At 35.9% G+C, this 21,512-nt stretch overlaps 1 protein-coding gene across 11 annotated transcripts in view; it reads left to right on the plus strand.

Annotated features, from left to right (window-relative positions):
• ncor1 (nuclear receptor corepressor 1) overlaps positions 1–21,512 on the plus strand; it is a 92,963-nt gene that overhangs the window by 12,304 nt on the left and 59,147 nt on the right. For all 11 annotated transcript variants that reach the window (XM_058774785.1, XM_058774790.1, XM_058774794.1 and 8 more), the window contains exons 2-8: positions 8,822–9,029; positions 16,086–16,177; positions 16,610–16,811; positions 16,958–17,137; positions 18,598–18,711; positions 20,203–20,259; positions 20,351–20,403. In XM_058774785.1, the coding sequence (XP_058630768.1) occupies positions 8,922–9,029; positions 16,086–16,177; positions 16,610–16,811; positions 16,958–17,137; positions 18,598–18,711; positions 20,203–20,259; positions 20,351–20,403 (806 nt within the window). In that variant the 5' untranslated portion in view covers positions 8,822–8,921. The remainder of the gene's footprint in view (positions 1–8,821; positions 9,030–16,085; positions 16,178–16,609; positions 16,812–16,957; positions 17,138–18,597; positions 18,712–20,202; positions 20,260–20,350; positions 20,404–21,512) is intronic.

The raw sequence follows: 21,512 nt of genomic DNA on the forward strand, positions 1-21,512 counted from the left end.
TCCTTGATCCAATTTTGCCTGCTTGCAATTGAGTCTAATCTGTCCCACTATTTTAATAATGAACTGAAAATATCTTGGTGTAAAGAGATGTTCCTTTTAAATAATAGTCTGTTGCACTACATGTTTCAGAGTTAAGCATGACTTTTAAGCAAAGTTGCTAATGGCCAATATTATTTAAATTATGTTCTCTAAATTTTGAAGCTGTTTTCCAGTGCAAATGTCTAAATATTCTTAAACGGTCCACCCAAAAAAAAAAGAAAATCGTCCTTTACTTAACCTCAAGTTGTTCTAAACCTGAATGAGTTGCTTTCTGTTACAAGTCCCAGATAGTTTAAAGGCGGGCGTACATGGTGCAAATTCTGATGGTTGTAAGATCGTCTGTCCACACACACGATGCAAGGGAGTTTATCTGAAAATCATACGGACGCAGTGATATATGACACGATTTTAAGACTTGCCAAATTCAGAAGCAATCGTTTGAATTTCCCTGATGCAATGACATGTATTGTATTGAGTTGAGAAAAGGGCAGTTGTATAATATAGCAGGGCTCGACATTAACGCTTGTCCGCTTGTCCGGGAAGTGAAGGAGAAATTTACTTGCCCAATTGGACAAGTAACTTGAAAAAGTCAATACCAAAAACAATAATAACTGCCTTTATTTGTGATAGCCTTTGTTATAGGGGTGTGCGATTTATATATCGTTTGCAATAATTTCGTAATTGTTGTTTTAACGAGTATATTGCAAGAATCAAACAAAGAGTGCACGCATAATTACGTAAAGTCATCTAGGTTAGACTAGCTCACGTGCATTCTTTCACTGCATGATTCAGTATTACAATTACAATGCATGAAGAATGATCAGAAAATTCAAGACATGGGGGAGGAAAATGTATGCATTTATATCATTTCATATAGATAATATCACACGAAGATCGAACGCCGTGTTTTTTTTTTGCTTCAAAAATCATCATGATTACAAATGTGATAACAGTTCAATAAACAAGAAGTTAACATTAACGGACTTAAGTTTTAGACACCATATTGCCTGTTTTTGCTCTATTCACCAACAAAAATAACTCGGTGGTGGCTGCTGGTCTTTCAAAGAGGGGAAGCTCATTTTCAGCCTACATCATAAAAATTGTCAATTTATTTATATGTAAATTCTGCCCTACGTTCCTTTTCAAGAAAATGCTCTGTGACCCTGTCGTACCAACTAGGCATCGTTTCCAGTGACGCTAGCCTAGCCTACTGTATGAATGAATGAATGAACAAACAATCTAAAAAAAAAGATATTAAACTCAACGGAGGAAATGTGGGAATTAGGTTAAACTGAAACAAGGAATGTGGTGTATAATAGGGTTGTCATGATACCATAAAAATGTCTTAAGATACTATACCAGCTTAATTTATAATTCAATTCTACAAAATGAATAAAAATTTAATAAATAAATAGATGTAAGTGAAAACAGACAATATTATTCTCTGAATACTTAATGTGAATGAATGACTGGCTATTGTTATCCATGAAATGATCTGAACAAAACTCATCTTAGCACTGCACAGAAGCTGCATGAAGTGACATTTAGATGTGGCATTTATTCATTTAGACTGTATTTATAATTGCATAAATAATGTTATGAGATTCATGTTTTAAATACTAAATTCTGAATATAGAAATATGTAGGAAAATAATGTAATATGCCTACTTTTAGACGGGAAACTTAAAAACGGTCACTGAGTCTTTTAAATAATTCTTTCAAAACGGCTGAATCCTTCAGGAGTGAATCAAATCACTGTTTTTTGAATGGCTCAGTGAATCAGTGATTCGCCCAAATCAACGCGGATTTGGATTCGAACACAAACGAAACAAAAACAGCGCTCTTGCTCGTGTCGTATTGCCTAAGTGTCAGGAGCATTTTTTGCTCGCATATCTTGAAATTTCTGAGTTAGCAGCATGTATATTAAAACATAACATTATAAATGAATAAAAAAAATATAGAATGATTGATAAGAACCAAGTGCAAAGCCGCGATGGGACTGAGCTCGAATAGCTTCAGCATCAGCGACTTTTTATAGGACAAAATCGCTGTCAGTCAAAAGGAGATGCAGACCCTCCAATCATCACGCAGAAGCCCGGAGTCCAGGCCAGCCCACTCCTCCATTCACCCCCAGAGACGCTGAGCGTCCGTGGGCGGGACATAATCGCAGCATTCATCCAATGACCATCTAGTTTCGAAGCACTGAAAAAAACTGTTCAAAGCAGCCCCATTGAAGTCAATGGACGCTCGGCTTCAGCAGAGAAATACACTGACGTTACAGGAGTGTATGAGAAGGAAATCGAGTCCGACCTGCTATATGTAGCTGATTCTGAACGAACTCGTCTTCGAGATGAACGTGTTCTAACGCATTTTTAGTCAATAAAATGTTAACACAATAATACATATTTGACCATTAATTTTTTGACATTATAGGGGAAGCCGAGCTTCCCTTGCAGTCTTAAAGAAATCCCCACTGCTCCAAACACAGCCACAGTGCTGTTTTGCGTCTCTGAGCAACATGACGGTGTTTTGTGCCTGAATGAATCAAGCGTTTAAATGATTCGGTTCAGTCGCAATGACTCACTTCTTAACAGTGACTTGATGCCACCAATGGTGGTTTTAATTTCACATTTACAGTATTTAAAAAAAAAATTTAAAAATTTAAAATATCAGTATTCAACGTTTTATGTATCAAAACATTATTTATTCATTTGTAACTTCAGGTTAAAGCATTCCATGTCCCTCAGAGCTGCATTAAACAGTGGGTAAATATATCCCACTTCAGATGCAGCTTCTGTTTCTTCTGCATTGCAAAGATGAATTTTGTTGATACTTGATTTTTATTTTATTTTTAAGTTTACTATAAAATAATTGTATTTGTATTTAATTCTAACTTTTTATTTTAAAATATAATATTATTATCACACTTTATTATTTTCATTATTTCATTTAAAAAGAAAAATCTAAATAAACTAAATGTTTTGTATAACTACAATAAATAATTATATTTATAACTCAATTTAACTTAATTTTATCTCTCTGGGCAACTAACTTTTATACTCGGACAAGTAAATGACAAATTTACTTGTCTGAAGGACAACCACATGAGAATGCTTAATGTCAAGCCCTTTATGTACTACATTTAAATGAAATGTTCTCTCTCTCTCACAACCAGTGTTGCCAACTAATTTTCAGGGAAAGTTGCTAAAGGAAGGTCGATTTGTTGCTAAATGACGTTATGTCATTGTGCGATGATGTCATTACGTAATCACTATGCAAAATTGCGTCACTACGTCAAATCTCAGTCAAAAAAAATTTTTTTATATGTTAATTTAGATTTGTTCGAAAAATAATATAAATGCTAATATAATATTCAAATAGAATTATTTTTAAATACAAAATTTAATTATTGTTCAATAATTCAATGAATTAATAAACAATTATGATGATTAAACTTACAAAATGATTACAATTTAAGTTTCATATTTTTATTAGCTAGTAAACTAAAACTACACATTCTGAACAATTATAGTTTTAAACAGTGTATTAGTAGTTATTTAGTGTGCTCCACTCTAAGTAAAGTCTGTAAAATAGGGCACAATCTATGTTAATTTATAGGAATTTTCCTTATTGTTTTTTTTTACCTGCATTTTAAGTTACACATTGTATTTTGTGTTTTCGAGTTACAGGGTTACAACAGATAATATCCTGGAAAATTACTATATAATACCTTTTCCATTTTTCTTACAGTGTACTAACTCATCAACAATCAAGCTACTTACAAGGTGTATCATAAATGAACAATGATTCAATTATTATTATGATTATTAAATTTAACAATTGCAAACAGCAGCTAACTTAATGTTAAAAGATGTGTGTACTGCTAAGCATATTTAATTTCCTCTTTTTATGTAATTTAGATGGAAAATGCATGCCTTTTTATTGTTTGAGTCACTTATCAAAAGTTGTTAAAAGTTTACAAATAAAAAAAAAAATAGCTAAACTTGTTGCTAAGTGCTTTTGGAAGAAAAAGTTGCTAGGGTAGTCTGAAAAGTTGCTAAATTTAGCAACAATATTGCTAAGTTGGCAACACTGTTCACAAATGTATAATATTGATACAAGACATAACTGTTGTTTGCTACACATACATGATCTTTCAGCACTGGGAAATGGGACGTCTGGTCACCCCGTGTGTGAATTATAATATAGCTAGGAATAGCTATAGCTAACAATAAGTAGGCTACCTATACATGCTACATCTCACCTGATAACTGTAGTTTCTGAGCAATCCGCTGTAAAATATCATCTCGGACGATCCTGTCATGGTAGCCTACACACTGCATGACATCATGTAGCGCTTGCTGTTCCTGCCAAAGTTCAGCAAGTTACTACATACCTCTCTTTTTTGGTTTCATGAAAGAATTTGAGCAATACTTTTCATTGATCCAATTGTCTAAGAACAAAAAAAGCTTTAAAAACTTTATTTGTTTGTAATTCTTTTCTTATTTTAAGTCTCAAATTGTTTTTTTTGTTCTGTTTTGTCCCCCCCAGTTTGTAATGTAGGCTATTAAACACCCCTTTTCTTTTATTTATTTATTTTCCTTTTATTTAGTTGTCATTGTCTATAATTTTTATTTGTTGATGGTTGTATTACTGTTTGTATACTGTTTTTTTTTTTAAAAATTAAAAAAAGTTCAGCGAAGTTTCTATCTTCCTTTTCATCTTTCTTTTGTAGTTTTCCTCAGCTCCTGATTGGTCAAATTCAGAAAGATCAACAAATCGGCTCATTCAACTGCACACACCTCACGAATGCAAGCCGACAGCTCCCGAACTTTTTTGACATGTTTAAAAATGATCGGGAGCTTGTGAGGCTCGTAAATCCCTCTCACACGATGCGAGCCATGACTATGCGAGCATCAACGATTCCTCCCGATGGGAAATAAATTGCGTACGCTGTCGTACGACAGCAAAAATTGTACAGTGTACACCCGGCTTAACGCAGTGGTTCTCAAAGTAAGGAAGGAATCACTAAATTATACATAAATATATGTATAATTTTATTTACTTGTATGTAAGCACAGTGCAGTGTTCATGTTCAAACTGTGTATTTATTACAATGTTAAAGTGGCTGACAACAAAATATTCTTATTAGGAATAAAACTGCCTTGTTTTTGAACTGCGCAGAGCTGTAGCTGAATAGTTAGGCCTACTACGCAACTGTATTTTAATGTTGGTCATTATGGTTGTACTTGGAGAGCAAAATATTTTCTCAGGTGGTACTTGGTATAAAACATTTGAGAACCACTGGTCTAACACAGTACACAACCCCACAACGTGTTACAACCCCAGATCACCAAGATTTCTTCTATTACCTGGACCACATCGCTGCAGATTGATGATGCTCGGTTCAGTCACCCAAAACTGTGACCAACAGTCATGTTCTGAGCAGGAATTCATCTAGGACCTTTAATAAAAACAAAGGGAAGCATTAAAATGTGCCTTACAATCTTAAAGCTTAGCCTTACAGACTCCAGTAAATATGTACACTTATAAAGTAAATAAATTTACTTACAACTTTGTCCAAGCTCTACAATGTGAAAGTTATTTCCATTATGTCAGCATTTTGATGGATACAACTGCAGAAGGACTTGCTGTGGTCCATCCACAAGATTATTGAATTCTGCGCTGATCTTCAGTCATTCCAAAATATCATAAACATGAAAAATACAGAAACGCATTAAAACATCACTAAAATAATAAACATAAATATATAAATAAATCTTTACAGAGAAAGGCTTTTACATTACATAACACATGAAATTATAACAAAATAAAAGGAAATTTAACACATTTGTGTCTATCCTTATTGCATGGCTATTTTTTCAAGATATAGCGAAGCTATTATTACTGTTATTCAAAAACCTAAACTAGTTTTGAACATATGTCTAATGCAATATACCTATGACTGGTATATTCACACAACATTACAATGGGTTCTGGTGAGGCACTTGAACGATTACTTAAGAAAACTGAAAGAAGAGTTTGTACCTTCAGAACTTCATCTGAATCAAACTTATGGTCATGGTCAGCAATATCAAATGAACGCGTTCCAATAGGACTCTGAGGGAGCTGCTCGGTCGTTTCCCTTATAACGTGCAGAAAAGAGACAGTTCGAGTAGTAATCTTGTTTTTTTCCCCAATATTTAAGGTGCTTCACGATGCCATAGAAGAGCCTTTTTGTGTAAATGGTTCCATAAAGAACCTTTAACATCTGAAGAACCTTTCTGTTTCACAAAAGGTTCTTTGTGGCGAAAGAAGGTTCTTCAGATTATAAAAAGGTAAGAAAGTTTCTTTAAAGAAACTTTGACTGAATGGTTCTTTGTGGAACCAAAAATGGTAATTGTATGGCATCACTTGAAGAACCTTTTGAAGATAAATTCATAGATATTTCCATAGATAAATTCAGCTCAATACCGCATGGGAGAATATTTATCGTAATATATATATGGAAAATACTGTGGAACCGCGTGTATTTTGAGGCTTCAGAGTGCCGCGAAACTAACACTGGCATACATGTAACTAGAAAATACGACTCTTTAAACCATACTTGTACTCTTCTTAGACAACGTACATATTTTTACACGTATTAAATACAAATGATTTACTTACCAAATTTTTATGAGAAAATTTCCAAACTTTGTGGAGAAGCTCACCAACATGGGTCAGGCCATCTTCTCCTCTGACTGCAACGGCCTTCACGAGATCTCGCTATAAGTGATGTTGAGAACGTGATGTTGTTATTGAATTGATTCAACACATTTTTTTATTTTTTTTATTTGAGAGGACAAATACTCTTGTTCAAACAACTTATAACTAGTTGAGACAGTGAAAGCTTAAAATTTTAAGTTGAATGAACAAATTCAGTAACTGAAAGTTGTCAACATAAAAAAAATCATTGAAACAACTAAACTGCTAAATAATTTTTTACAGTGTAGTTAAACGAAATGGTAATATATGCACGTGTATGGTTCAGCATTTGCTCTGATGTTAATTAGGGATGCACGATATTATCGGACTAGTATCGGCATGGGCCCGATATGAAAAATTATGCCGATATGTCTTGCTGATAAGAGGAATACATTAACTCACATGTGCTCAAGGTGTGCTAGCGATTAGATCAGGTCAGCAGTGTGGTTCATTCTTGAAGCAAAGTTTTGCCTGAATGATGATTAGATTCACTGTTTTGGATAGCTGCTTTTAAACTGAGAATACAGGTACAGAATGACGTGTTCGGTGCATGATAGAGTAAACAGTAATAGCACGTGCAGTGGCAGCCACCCCCGGGTCCTAATGCCCGCTTCGTAAGGAGTCATAATTCCCTATGGGGCGCTGTTGGCCTACTTCTAATAAAATGAAAGCAAAATACACAAATGATATTTAGACTGTGTTTCTGATTAAATAAAGCAGTAATTGATGCCATAAAATCATGAGTATGCTTTGATTTAAAGGTCAGAAGCTATAGCTTACATCAACAACAACAAAAAATCATAAACATGACACTTAAATAATTTTATGTATACTGATTTATTCATTAATGTGTAATATGTTATAATTTTTAAATAAATTATGAGCTCTACATTTATTTATTTATTTTTTTTTCCCAGAATTTTTGCAACTCTTTTGCTTTAGACCATTTAGAAATGTTAATGCAGGGATTAATATATAGTTTATTTATAGTTATTTTCAAATCTTCAATGTACTGTCATTATAAAATAACTTTATTGTTTATTTAATTCTAAATAAAAATTTAAAATAATTTGCTTATCATTTCTGCACAGGAGAGACTTGTTTCCAAACAATAGGAAATATATCGGTATCAGCATCAGCTATCGGCCAAAATGAGTTGAAAAATATCGGCTATCGGCAAAAATCCAATATCGTGCATCCCTAATGTTAATGCATTGCCTTGAATACAGAAACAGAAGTTGGAATAGCCCAGCTGTTCCGTGAAAATGGAAAACTTGTGGATTGTGATTCCAAAGGCTTCAGTGGTTTACTGTAGCATCTTCTGTTGTTGCATTTTTGCTGGTATGTGTCGTGTGTCAGGAGAGGTGGATGCTGTCCAGTCGCAGATAGCACTGGCACTGAGCATAAGGTCAACAGGTGTGCTTTCACAAGACATTACATCGAGAAACAGCACTAAGTCATCAAATGCTGTGCACATGTCAATGTTACCCTTAGATTGCATTTAGGGTTTAACAGAAAAAGCATGAAAACGAGCCATCCTTTTGCTTCTGTGTCATTCAGTCTACTACATACTCTCATATTACGTTAATAATTACTTCGCAAAAGTTTTTTTTTTTTTTTTTTTAGCCTAAAAATCATTGAAACACAAAACAGCAGAAGGGCAAAGTCATGGAGCTTTGAGTCATTCTTGAAAAGACAGATGCCACATGATGCATTCCTTTTCTTTGATGTGCTTTGTGTCGAAATATTAACATCATTATAAATCTCATGGGCTTGATAAGAATCAAACTGTCTTTTGTTAGTTTTAGGAAGCCAGAACATTTTCTGGAAAACCAAGCAGAACATTTGCATAGCAATCCTGTGAAACAAAGCATGTTTCGTCAGTAGAAATGGCTGCCAATTGGTCACACATTGTGATCCGAGACCTTTAAATACTTGCTTGGTCATGGAAAGAGTTTGTACCCAAGACTCCTTCAGAATGTTTGGCTCTCGAAATGTTCTGATGTTTCCTCCTCTTTCTCTCTCTCTTCCTCAGGTGGTTTAGCAGCACAATCATGCCGACGTTGCGCCCGTGATTGAGTAGCAGTGCTCCAGGCCCCGTCTGAGCCTCCAGCACCCCACCAGACAGCTGCAGCATGTCTAGTTCAGGCTTTCCCCCCAGCCAGGGGTCCTTCAGCAGCGAGCAGAGCCGTTACCCACCTCACTCAGTGCAGTACACTTTCAGCTCCACACGCCACCCGCCGGTCAGTACCACACACACCCCTACCTGCACCACACATTACACGGCCAACAAACCACATAACAAGAATGCTAAAGTACAACTATAACAGTGACTTTGCTGTTCAGTCACACTTTGAACTTGTTAATTTTGTGTGTACAGCACAGATCCTGAACCACTAGACTTGAACCACCTATTCTTTGTAATAGGGCAGTCCTAAATACAGCTGCAAGCAGCCATTACACATCCTTAGTTTAACGAGAGTTGTTTTTTGTAAAGTTTATAAACAGGAAAAGGGCGTAACATCCTCTGTTTAGCCTGAAATGTCAATACCTGGAGTAGGATGTTAATACCAACAACCCATGTGTTTTAGACATGCAGATATCCTACTGTCTCTTTTCCTCAGCTCTCATTTCTTCTCTAAAAGTGAGATGTATGTAACAAAGTTAGTTACTTCACACAGCTTAACTCCTTTTTTCTTACAACCAGACCAACCCACTTAATTGTTCACCTCTGTATAGCGAGTACTGTGTCATGGGGGCGTTCACACGTACAGAAGTTTTATTGCTAGAGTGGATGTATTATTATTTGTAGTAAGCATTTCTACTGCTCAATGGTCTCAAGTTATTAATGGGCCCCCGACCTTTGAAAATATGACCTCAAATGGTATGCATTAATGGTGTCGTGAGCAGTTCAGTCCACTTGTTGAGTTGAATCTGATTCAGACCCCATAGAATAGCTGTTTGTAATGCCTTATGAGACAATAACATGTTACTTAATGTAATAATTTTTATTCTTAAAAATTATAAAATAATTAAACATTTACTCAAAGGGATAAGCTAAACTAGAATTTGGTGCAAAACCTAAAGTTTGGATTGTAATACACTACATGATTGTATACATACAATGTATTCACAATATACAAATTAGGCTTTTAATGATATTCAAATTTTTAAACTGCATTAAAATGTAGAAAAACTTGGAAAGCATTAGAAAAATTGTATCTAAATAAGAAAATTTAGATAAATGAAAGAAAATTTAGTATCGTCTGCACCAATAGCCTCGCGGTTAGTGCGCCAACATACAGCACAACTGCGCTCACAGCGACCCGAGTTCGAATCCTGGCTTGTGGTCCTTTGCTGCTCCCGCTCCCCTCTCTCTTCCCAATGCTTTCCTGTCTACTACACACTGTCCTGTCCAAATAAAGACATAAAAAACCCATAAACAAATCTTTAAAAAAAAAAGAGAGAGAAAATTTAGTATCGAAGTTGTATAATTATGTTTCCCACAAAGATTAATGTTTCATCATATATTCCGCTCTGTGCTTTTAGAGGGTTGGCGGACACAGGCCGGACAGAGCCCATTTCTTGTCTTTATCTTCATATTTTCTTCTTATATTCCAAAGCAATTGACACTTTGTAAATGGCCAGAAAAGTGAATTATATCTTCCGCACAAGCTGGACATTTATATTGAAAGTTACGCTGCTGGGGAAAATTAATCTGAATTACAAGCATGTTAATGCGCTATATCACAGAGATATGCAGCTGCACGTGATATGCAGAAAAAATAGATACCAGAAAAAATAGACATTAATAATTTTTTCCCAGAACTTGTAAATTCGTTCCTACAATGTATTAATTCATTGCCGTGTTTCTTAAATTTGTTCCCTTGTTAAATTAAAACTAAGAAATGAATAAGTACAACTAAATAGCCACAGTTGAATTAAACTGAGGGAACAAATCAATATCTTGTCCAGGGCTTTGTGCAAATACACTTGATGTGTCTTACCTTGTCTAACAAGCACAAACTGTGACAATATTGAATTTTTTATTTGAGAGATAAAGACTGAAACCTGTGAGATGAAATATTTCTATAAAATAGCCTCTGTGCATTGTGACCAGTAATACCTAATTTGTCAACAAATCACTTGCGTAGACTGTCATTTACCAAATAAAAAATAAATTAGACTAACAATGCTTTCTGTAACAATTTGAGTGACCAGCCTGCAAAACAGAACACAAAGCCACATATGGCTTAAATTTATGGACTCATGTACCTTTCTCTGCATGAATTCTGTTGTTTTCATGGTCGCAATGTAACATTTGGCTGCTAACCAATTATTTCTTTTGTAAACAAAGATTTGTACTTCATGGCATCAGTAAACTGTAGAACAGTGTTTTTAACATTAGCTTTTCCTCTGTCTTTTCTTACAGTCCACAATAGTGTCTCACAAAAGTTTTCTCCGGTATCTTCACTCCTATTGGTAGTGTTTGCATCATGTTACTACTAATTGGCATAAAAGTGAATGCATTGCCAACTATTTCTGCTGCCCATGTCTCTGGAAATCGCCAGCTCTCATTGATTATTGTATGACGCCGTATGTGTGAACGCCCCTCTATGCTTATTTTCTCTCTTTTCTTCTTCCTCAACATCCCTTTCTATCTCAAATGAAAGGAGGCCAGAAATGGCTGGGCCTCAACGTTATAAATCAATTTGGTTATCACTATAGAGAAACAGAAATAAACAAACCCCAGCTGTTCTCTCTCTTCTCTGCACTTTTTCACTAATTCACATTACTCAATTATTTACACATTTCCTGTTTGCAGACATGGACATGGCCATGTTTGTTCTGGGGTTGTTAGCAGTTTAACACAGATGGTCATGAAGTGTGAGTGGCTTCTAGAGGAAATCTGATGTCTGTCTATTTCAGTGAGGTGACCTCACACCAGCAGATCTTGCAGTAATCCTGCTGTACCACAGCCAACTCAGACAACTGTGATTGCATTGTCACCATTTAGCCATACAAAACCGTGCCTCAATATTCATTTTATAACATGAAACTCTGGGCATGTTTTTCTAAATGAGAGCTCTCTAAAACTTAGAAACACTAAAATAACTTGTTTGGAAATTGAGTTTTTCATTAGTTGAACAGACCTAAAAATCAATCGATAACCTTGATCTGAGAGTCATTTGAAGTTATTAGCTAATCTTTTCAAAGATGTGCTTGAACTGAGATTAGTCATTGTTCATTGTCTCAATTGTAGGAGCTGTGCACAGCAGTGTCATTGATAATGACCGTAATTACAGAGAGTTACTGTTGTGACTGCTTTTAACTCACTACTGCTTTACCTTTGGTTTGTGACCAAAGCCCAAAGTGTTCTTTAGTTTGCTGCCTTTCAGAGTATACTCCATTTGATAGTGTGCGCAAATGCAGACAGTCGACACACGTGCTCTAGAAAGCTTCATCTTTGTTTAGCGTCTGCTCTATTTTTCTCCAAAGTCATGACTGATAAAAATGTCTTTGTTCTCTTTTAAACTGAAGTTGCTGCTATCTCATAACACTCTCACACAAGCCCTTGTCGATGCGTGCGTCTGTTGTTGTTTCAGTCTTTGCTATTTTGTTGTTCCGTCTCTTTAGTTTTGCTTTTCTAATGTGAAATGACGTCTGGGGCCAGTGTTGCCACCTTGTGGAACAACTGATCAGTGCAAAACCAAGTTTTATAGCTGTATTTAATTCTGCCTATAGTCTGTATAGTGTTGTAAAGCACTTTGGTCAACTTCGGTTGTTTTTAAACTGTGCTATATAAATAAAATTGTATTGTATTGTATTGTATTGATGCGCATGTGCGACTTGCTCAAACAAGGTACGCGCGGTAACAACAATTCTGTTCTGGTGATGAAATTTGATAGTTTCCGCGATCGTTGTTGCCATGGTTGTGTACGTACGTGTGGGGCGGAGATTTCAAAATAGGGGCGAGATCCTGTTGGGGTTAGGCCTGTCGCGATAGTCGATATATCGACTTATCGCACGATATATGGAAATGAGCACGATCATTTTTGGTGCCGCGATATATTGCGGCATTAAAAATAATGATTATATAACATTTTTTACATAAAAATGAATATCACCAACATTTTAGTCGATCGCGCTGCCTCTGTCATCTCGTCTGCTCTCTGTGACGGAGGCGGGGCTTAGGCAGCGTCTCCCCCACACACACGCACACAGAGCGGACAGCGACAGGTGAAGAGAAGGCGTGAACCCACTGCGTTATAAAGTGTTTCGTGACATCTACAGCCAGTTAAGAAGAACAAGTCCCAATGGACTTGGTTTCAAAGCCGCAATCTTCAGCTCTGGTGTGGAAACATTTTGGCTTTAAGCCGAATGAGAGAGGAGAGCCAATTAACGTGAATGAGCCGGTATTTGTTTTATTTATTTAGCATATATTTTTTTCACATTCCGGTTACAATGTCTAAATATTCTTAAGAATAAAATGTTCTTTGTTCTTTGAAAGAGTGTACTTGCATTATTATGCTATTATATTGTCATACTGTAATTACATAATAAGTGAAATAAAATTGGCTTAAAATGACAATAATATCGTTTATCGCAATTAATTTTGGTGCAATATATCGCACAACAAAAAGTAGTTATCGTGACAGCCCTAGTTGGGGTATGGGCTTACTTGTTTTGATGCTTTCAAATATTCAAATCGTTTGGCAAAAATCACTTAGTGCACCTTTAAGGATTGTTTAAGAACAATATTTTAAAATAATATAACAAATACCAGTTTGCATTATCAAGCTGCATGACGGACTATTTTTGCTGTTATAGTAACTGGAAGCCAAAAGCCACAAGTTACAAATGGCTGTGCTTGCTCTTATGTTAAAAAATGTTTTCTAAGAGATTTAGCATTACAACTTTAAGCACCACCACTACGACTGTGAACACATTTGACTCATTTCTAAGCCTTTGCTTAATGTCTATAGATTTAAAATAATAATAATTTTATTCCACAAGGATACATTAAATTGATAAAAGGTGACACGGTTTCCATTAAATTATTAAGCAGCACAACTGCTCGATGTTGATAATCATAAGAAATTAATATTTTGAGGACTAAATCATAATTTTAGCATCATTTGAGACTTAAGACTGCTGGAAATTTAGCTTTGCAATCAAAGGAATAAATTATTATAAATTATAATAGTATTTCACAATATTACTGTTTTAACTGCATTTTTGGTCAAATAAATGCAGTCTTGATGAGCGTTAAGAGACTTGTTTAAAAAATGTAACAAAACCCAAACTTTTGAATGGTAATGTATCTGTACGTTTGACAATATCCGTATACATGACCATAGCAAGCCCAATTTAAACAAGAATTCCTTAAGACCAACTAGTCGTTCTAAGAACCCATGACTGGTGAGTTTTGAATGTAAAATTTGCACTGAATAATTGTGATGCAGGAGAGCTATAACACTTGATGGTATTGGTCGACTGATATATCGCCAAGGCCGATATATCGGCCAGTATTTGGCATTTTTCAAATATCGGCATCGGCCGATAAGTTTTTCTTTTTGGCCGATGCATTCGAGGCAGAACTTTTATTTTGACGGCGCTGAGAGCGGCAGCGCCTGAGCACATAGTGCTCACATTCTACGCTGTCGTCGTAAATAGTTCTGTCTATACGGATAGAAGTCTGTCTAATAATCAGATAGAACTGTTAAACAAAGGAATTAAATGTATACAAAGTATTATAATGATTGAATTTTATATTATTAGTAACAGAAAGGCAAACATAATACTTTCTCGTTTGCCGACAGCATTCAACAAATACGCATTTATATCATTGAAACCAATCTTTTGAATGACTAATGGACATTTAATTTCACAATCCTTGCAAACTTAGTAGAATCCAGTTGTGAGATCTTGTGAAGTGCGCATTTGTATCCTGCATGATTGCGTGTGCTCTGCGTGACGGTCGGTCAGGAGGAAACCCAAGATCAACAAATTTTAAACTCGTGATTTCAAACTATGCTGTGCTTTATGCATTTGCCCACTGTCATAATCATGTCATTTTCACTGTGTGCTGTATGTAAAATGACTGTTACCTTGGCTTTATTTGAACAATATGATTCCCAATGCACACAAACTTCCCAGAATACTGAGTGCCCTCTTAGTTTCAGTGTTTACTTCCTTTTTAATTATATTTTATTAAATATTTATTTATTTGTGAAACAATACTGTCATCTAAAGTATTAGTACATTTATTTTACACATTTATTTTTTAATCCATTTTCAAATGATTTCAAATTTCTTAAATATTAATTAACATTAAATAAAATTTTATTGGCTATATATCGGCCATCAGCCACACTGCTTCCCAAGATATCGGCATCGGCTGTCAAAAAACCAATATCGGTCGACCACTACTTGATGGTGCCACATTTAATAATGGAAATAATTTTAAAATAATTTAGTTTGCTTTTGTTAAAGAATGTTTATTTTTCCCCTGATTTTGCCTGGTTCTTTAAAACTGAACTTTAGTCTGAGAGTAAACCAGCTTCAAGAAAGGTAACACTTTATTTCAATAGTCCACTTTAGACATTCTACTAACAGTAAGTAATTTTGCAACTACATGTCAACTAGCAGTCATTAGAGTATTAGTAGACTGTCTGCTTAATATCATCTAACACTTTATTTTGATGGGTCCACAACATACTGAGTATGAGAAACTTTGCAAGTATATGTCAACTTATTCTACTAACCCTAAACCTACCCTACTGAGAGTTAGTAGACATGTATTTGCAAATTAATGAGAATTAGTTGACATGTAGTTACTTATAGTTAGTAGAATGTCTAAAGTGGACTATCGAAATAGTGTAACCTCAAGAAATGCCTCACATGGCAGCTTCGTTGCTAAGCTGTTCCCAGTCCTGCTTTGCTGGTGTCTGTGGTTTTCTAATGGAATGGTGAATTGAGGGGTTTGATGTTCTCTTCTGTAGCAGTGAATCTGTTACAGACAGCTTTATGTCCGTGTTTTATAACACCATGTTCTACTAGAACGTAAAACACACTTGTGCTGGTGTGTTCTTGACTGTCTGGGGAGGCTGTCTTATCACAGTGTTTTTTTGTTTTTTGTTTTTTATCTCTTTATCCCTTTCGTTCTTTCTCACATACACACTATTTGTCTTTTTGCCCACATGTCTTTAAGGCTTCTGAGCCCTCATCCTTGAGGTCCCTGTGTTTTTGTTTTGCCCAGTGTTTCCTATCTGATGTGTGTGTCTGTGTTTGTTTAGGAGTTCCCGGTACCTGACTACCGTACACCTCTGCAGGACCAGCAGCGCCGCAGACCTTCACTACTGTCCGAATTCCACCCTGGGACTGAGAGGTGACACAACCACCCCCACCCCTACCCGCTTGAGACATAATGCTATGCTTCTAATTTATTTCTGCCCTATTTAAAGATAGCGTATTGCGAAAATGACCATATTTTCTTTCTTAAATATGTGAGTGTGTTGTTTCTTTTAAACCCTTGAGCCTTCAAACTTTTGAATTTTTGTGTGTGTTTGACAATTTTGTTGTTTAATATGCTACTAATTCCAAATCCCAGAGAAATGCAGTTCTTGGATGACAATATGTAATTGGAATATAAGTGCATTATGTTGCGATTCACAAATAATTGTTTTGAGATCAATTAATTGTATTTTAATTTATTTAACAAATGAAATGGTTTTGTGATTATTTTCAGTAATATTGCTTGGTGCTGAGGTTTTTGAAGCATAATAATTGTAATTATAAGTATCTCTTCCAAATCCTGCAGGCCACCGGAGCGGAGACATGGATATGAGCAACAGTTTCATGCAGTCCCAGCTCAGCAGGAGCAGGAGACTCTTGAGGCCAAGCGTCCCCGCATGGAGAATGTATCTGAAACACACTTTTCAAGAGCTCAGCCCACCGGCATCGTACTGCCCCCTCCACAGACCATACAGGACAGCATCAGGACCACTGGAGAGGTCAAGAAGGTAATAAGTGTGTGTGTGTGTGTGTGTGTGTGTGTGTGGATGTAAGAGATTTAAAATAAAACTGGTATTTGCTTTATTTTTAGGGTTGTTTGAAGGCTTGTACTTATTCTTGCGCTCTCTCTTTTTTCCCTCGTTTTCTGGGACAGGAAACCCAGTTTAGTGTGAAGGTGGAGGCCTCGTCCCCAGGTGGAGTTCCACAGGTGGGTGAGGATGCAGACACATCGCCCTCCAAACTCTCCAAGGAGGAGTTGATTCAGAGCATGGACCGCGTTGACCGTGAGATTGCCAAGGTCGAGCAGCAGATTTTCAAACTGAAAAAGAAACAGGTGTGTAGCCTGACTAAACACAGATGCATGAGAGAGAGACCTAAACACTGCTACAGCTCAAGAACTACTTGTTTTAAGCTCGAAGATATTGTTTGTTTTGTAAATAAAGAGCTTATGGCAGTTTTATTCGCTAGTTGTGTGATGACAAGATTTGTTTGTTTAAATTACAGCCAAAACAGCTGACCACCTCACACTTTTCCCGCACGTCTCAGGTTTCAGCACCATGTCAAAGGAAAGCTCCCTTACTCTGGTGCTCACAGCTAGAAGCAGATTGGGTTTTTGTTCTGTATTTATCAGTAAGCCTTGTGGGAAATGTTGCCCTTCTGAAAGAAGTTTGTCACAACTCCCTTTCATATCCAACTGTTCTTGATTTTTGATGGCGATGCCAAATCCTTCAGGCTTGCATCATGATAACCAGCAAGTGTGCACATTCATTCCTCACTCCGTCTACTATCTTATTTTTCTTAAATATCTGATTGTAGAGATACTCGCATACAGGTTGAAGGTACTTTCCCTTATGTTCTGGCCCGATGGTGAAAACGTGACAGAAGAACAACAAACTGTTATCTTGCATTGTATACCACTGTCTTTGTTGTCTTTAAAAGATCTTTGTCTTTTACCTGTTTGTTTACTCCTATATAGGAGATGAAAGTCTCACTACAGCAGAACTTTAATTATGCACTGCAGTTTTAGAAAAGCGGTCACAGGGCAAATTTGTTTTGAGACCGTATATGAATGTAATATTACACCTCTGCACATCACTTTGATATCTGTGAGAAGGTATTATTGTAGCTGTTGTAGTCATTCATCCCTATGATTAGTGGTGCTTGCAGAGGCAAGTATTTCTGTAATTATTGCTCATACTTTTAACCACCTTCCCACACCATTTTGGCTAAAGACATGAATGATGCTTCAATTTGTGTGATTTAAAAAGTTCTGTTTTTACTTTTCAAAGCAATATGTTTTGTGAGTTAACTTGTAAGCAGTGCTGTCAAACAATTAATCGCATCCAAAATAAGTTTTTGTTTACATAATATATGAGTTCGTACTGTATATATTTATTACGTATATATAAATACACACCCATGCATGTATATATTTAAGAAAAATTTTACGTATATATTAGATATATTTATATATAATGTCAATTATGAATATAAATATATACATGTAAAACATGTAAATATTTTCAAAATATATACTGTATGTGTGTATTTATATATACATAATAAATATACACAGTACACAGATATATTATGTAAATAAAAACTTTTATTTTGGATTAATCATTTGACAGCACTACTTGTAAGCAATCAAAATAGGTGAGTTTCATGATTTTCATGATTTTTCATGATTTCATGTTCAGAAAATGTTCATTATTATTATTGTATGTGTCCATGATTATATGCTTGTTTTAGACTTCAGGGTTAAGGTAAATTGTCATGTTTGTTGTGTCTTAGCAACAACTGGAGGAAGAGGCAGCAAAGCCAGTAGAGCCAGAAAAGCCAGTGACGCCACCCCCTGTGGAACACAAACATCGCAGCATCGTCCAGATCATTTATGATGAAAACCGGGTATGAACACATTAACACTTGATGTCTTTCTCTCACACTCAGAAACCTAGCAGATTGTGTTCTTTACAGATCATGTTCAATTGTTGTTAGAGTATTAAGACTATTCGCAGTGAGCAAATGCTAATTAGTGACTAATTGAACTCAGTTGGGGGGGGGGCATTTTGTTGTTGACAGAGTGTGATGCGACTATCTAAGAGCATATGGCTTTAAATAATAAACAAGGCATGAACTTTAAAGGGGACATCGGATGCCCATTTTCCACAAGTTTGTGTGATTCTTTTGGGTCTTCATGAAATGTTTGTGACATACTTTGGTTAAAATTCTCAGTGGTCATGTACAGCAACACCCTTTTTACTTTGACAAAAACAGCTCTGTTCACAGAGACCTGTTTTGGTGCATATCTCTTTAAATGATAATGAGCTACTGCTTACCCCACCCCTCTCTGCCGTGGGGCGTCGACACAAGGCATGTGAATTGCTGCCTAGGACTCCACATATGGCCCAGAGGTGGTCTTATTCAAATAGCTTGCTATCTACTTAGAAACTGGCTGCAAATTGAAACAGCTCTTGGAGGACACAGTTTCAGACTCAGGCAGCCCATAAAAACTCTTTTCTTTTCAGCTTTTCTGAGCTGGCAGACATACCAGAAACCCAACTAAATGTAAAAAAGATCATTTCATCCGATGTCACATTTAAAGTATAAAGCATGGTCTTACATAATCTTCATAATTGGTTCTTTTAAGATGCTACCTCTTGATATGCTGAAAGCTTTTTTTATTTCTGCCTGTTTATTGTCATCTGATCAGCCAAGACCTAATGTCTCACGAATGTAATTTCACTTTGTTTATACTTTGCTAAAATTGTAACTGTCTGTGTGTGTTCTCAGGACATTTAAATTTATTGATTATGTTTGCTTGTTTTAGAAGGAAAGTAAACTGAACAGAGTAACAGATTAGAGTTTGAGGTACAGCGGGTGAGAGAGAAAGAAGTACTGATGTACAGATGGAGAAAGTGAGGCAAAACTATAGCACCCTGGTCTTGAAACATCATTGAACTTCCTGCTTCCATCAAAACGCAGTTGCACACACAGACAACACATATTTGGTATATGCTTGCAACTGTTACAAAAACAGATTGTAGATTTGAGTGTAAAGAATTGTGGGATTGTGTAATGCAGGCGTTTTCCAGACAGAACATTTCAGCTCAGGAAATGGTGATTTTTTTTTTGTTTTTTTTGGCATGTTTATTTTTACTCCCTTTCACCCTGGAGGAGAAAATGTTTTCCAAACAAGTGATAAATTGTTTGTCAGTTTAAACAATTTGTGTTTCTGCTGCTGAAACGCACAAAGCCTCACACATTCTGTCTGTATCAAAGCTAGAAGTCAACAAATGAGAGCACAGTTTTTTTTAGTGTGGTGTGTCGGCAGACTATCTAACCACAAGGACATACGTCTGTCTCTTTTACCAACATTCTGTCTCTGCCATGTCACAGAAAAAGGCAGAAGAAGCCCATAAGATACTGGAGGGGTTGGGGCCTAAAGTGGAGCTGGTGAGTGCTGTATGAAATTCTTTTCTTATGCAATAGATTGTGTGAGTTTGCTCATCTAGCTAATCTGCAGCCATTTCCTGTCTCTCCACAGCCTCTGTACAACCAGCCCTCTGATACTAAAGTCTACCATGACAACATTAAGACGTGAGTATCTGCTCTCTGTAAGCTAACCGTAAATAATTCTAATAGTGACTTTGACCAGACAAATCAGATGTGTGGGCAATGGACAGACTGCACAGACTAGATGATTAGTTGATTAGTCGTTGATCATGTGACTTCAGAATTCTTTTTTTTTTTTTTTTTTCTAGGGATGCACAATATATCATTATTGGTTATTAGCCAATATTGGAAGTGTTTTTTTCTGTTAAAGTAATCATTTGCTGTCTCTAAAACAGTACTAATGTAATTACACTTTTAAATGCAATCTATACTTTTAATTTATTTAGACAAAATAATAAATTCAGACTATTGACTGTATCAGCCGTAATTTTAATATCTTGTATACCCCCTGACAATGTAAAGTGGATTGAGTGCCTAGAAAAGTGCTATATAAATGTAATGAATTATTATTATTATTATTATTATCATCATTATTATTACCTACCATTGGTGGGTCCCATTTAGAGCCGTCAAGATATCATATTTTCATTATATGATTGTTGTATGAAAAAAAAAATCACAGTGAAGGAATTATCACAATATCTTTAGAAATGTTGATAAAATAAATCAATAATACTTTTAGTAGTAGCCACACACTGCATTGTGGTCGTCTTTTTTCTTTTTATGACGGGTGGCAACCAGCGTTAAGGTGCAAGACTGCCACCTTCTAGGTTTAATTCATCATCTAGACTGATGCTGAATTATTTAGGATATTTTTAAAATATATTGGTTGTTGTCAAGAGCAGTGAAACTGCTCTTTGCCATGTATGATAAAATTTAAACATAATGCAGACTCTGAAAATGGTCTGTGTTCCCTTGGATTTTTGAATATAAGCCAGAATTTTTTTCGAGGCTGGTGCAAACTAGAAGCGAGTAGGACATGACTTTTTATTTATTTATTTTTTCAAAAAGCAGCATGAACCTTGAGGTGCTTGTATGTAAGCTTTCATTTCTCACCCACATCATCTTGGCTGTCAGATACTTTCAAGCAGCCAACAGACGTGATGTTGATGTGGCATGGTGTGTGCTGAGTCATTTAAATGAGGCAAACAATGACTCGCCTGCTAATCGTAGGTGGGTTAAAGTGAAACTGC

Source organism: Onychostoma macrolepis, chromosome 05 (genome assembly GCF_012432095.1).
Source record: "Onychostoma macrolepis isolate SWU-2019 chromosome 05, ASM1243209v1, whole genome shotgun sequence".
NCBI lineage: Eukaryota > Metazoa > Chordata > Actinopteri > Cypriniformes > Cyprinidae > Onychostoma > Onychostoma macrolepis.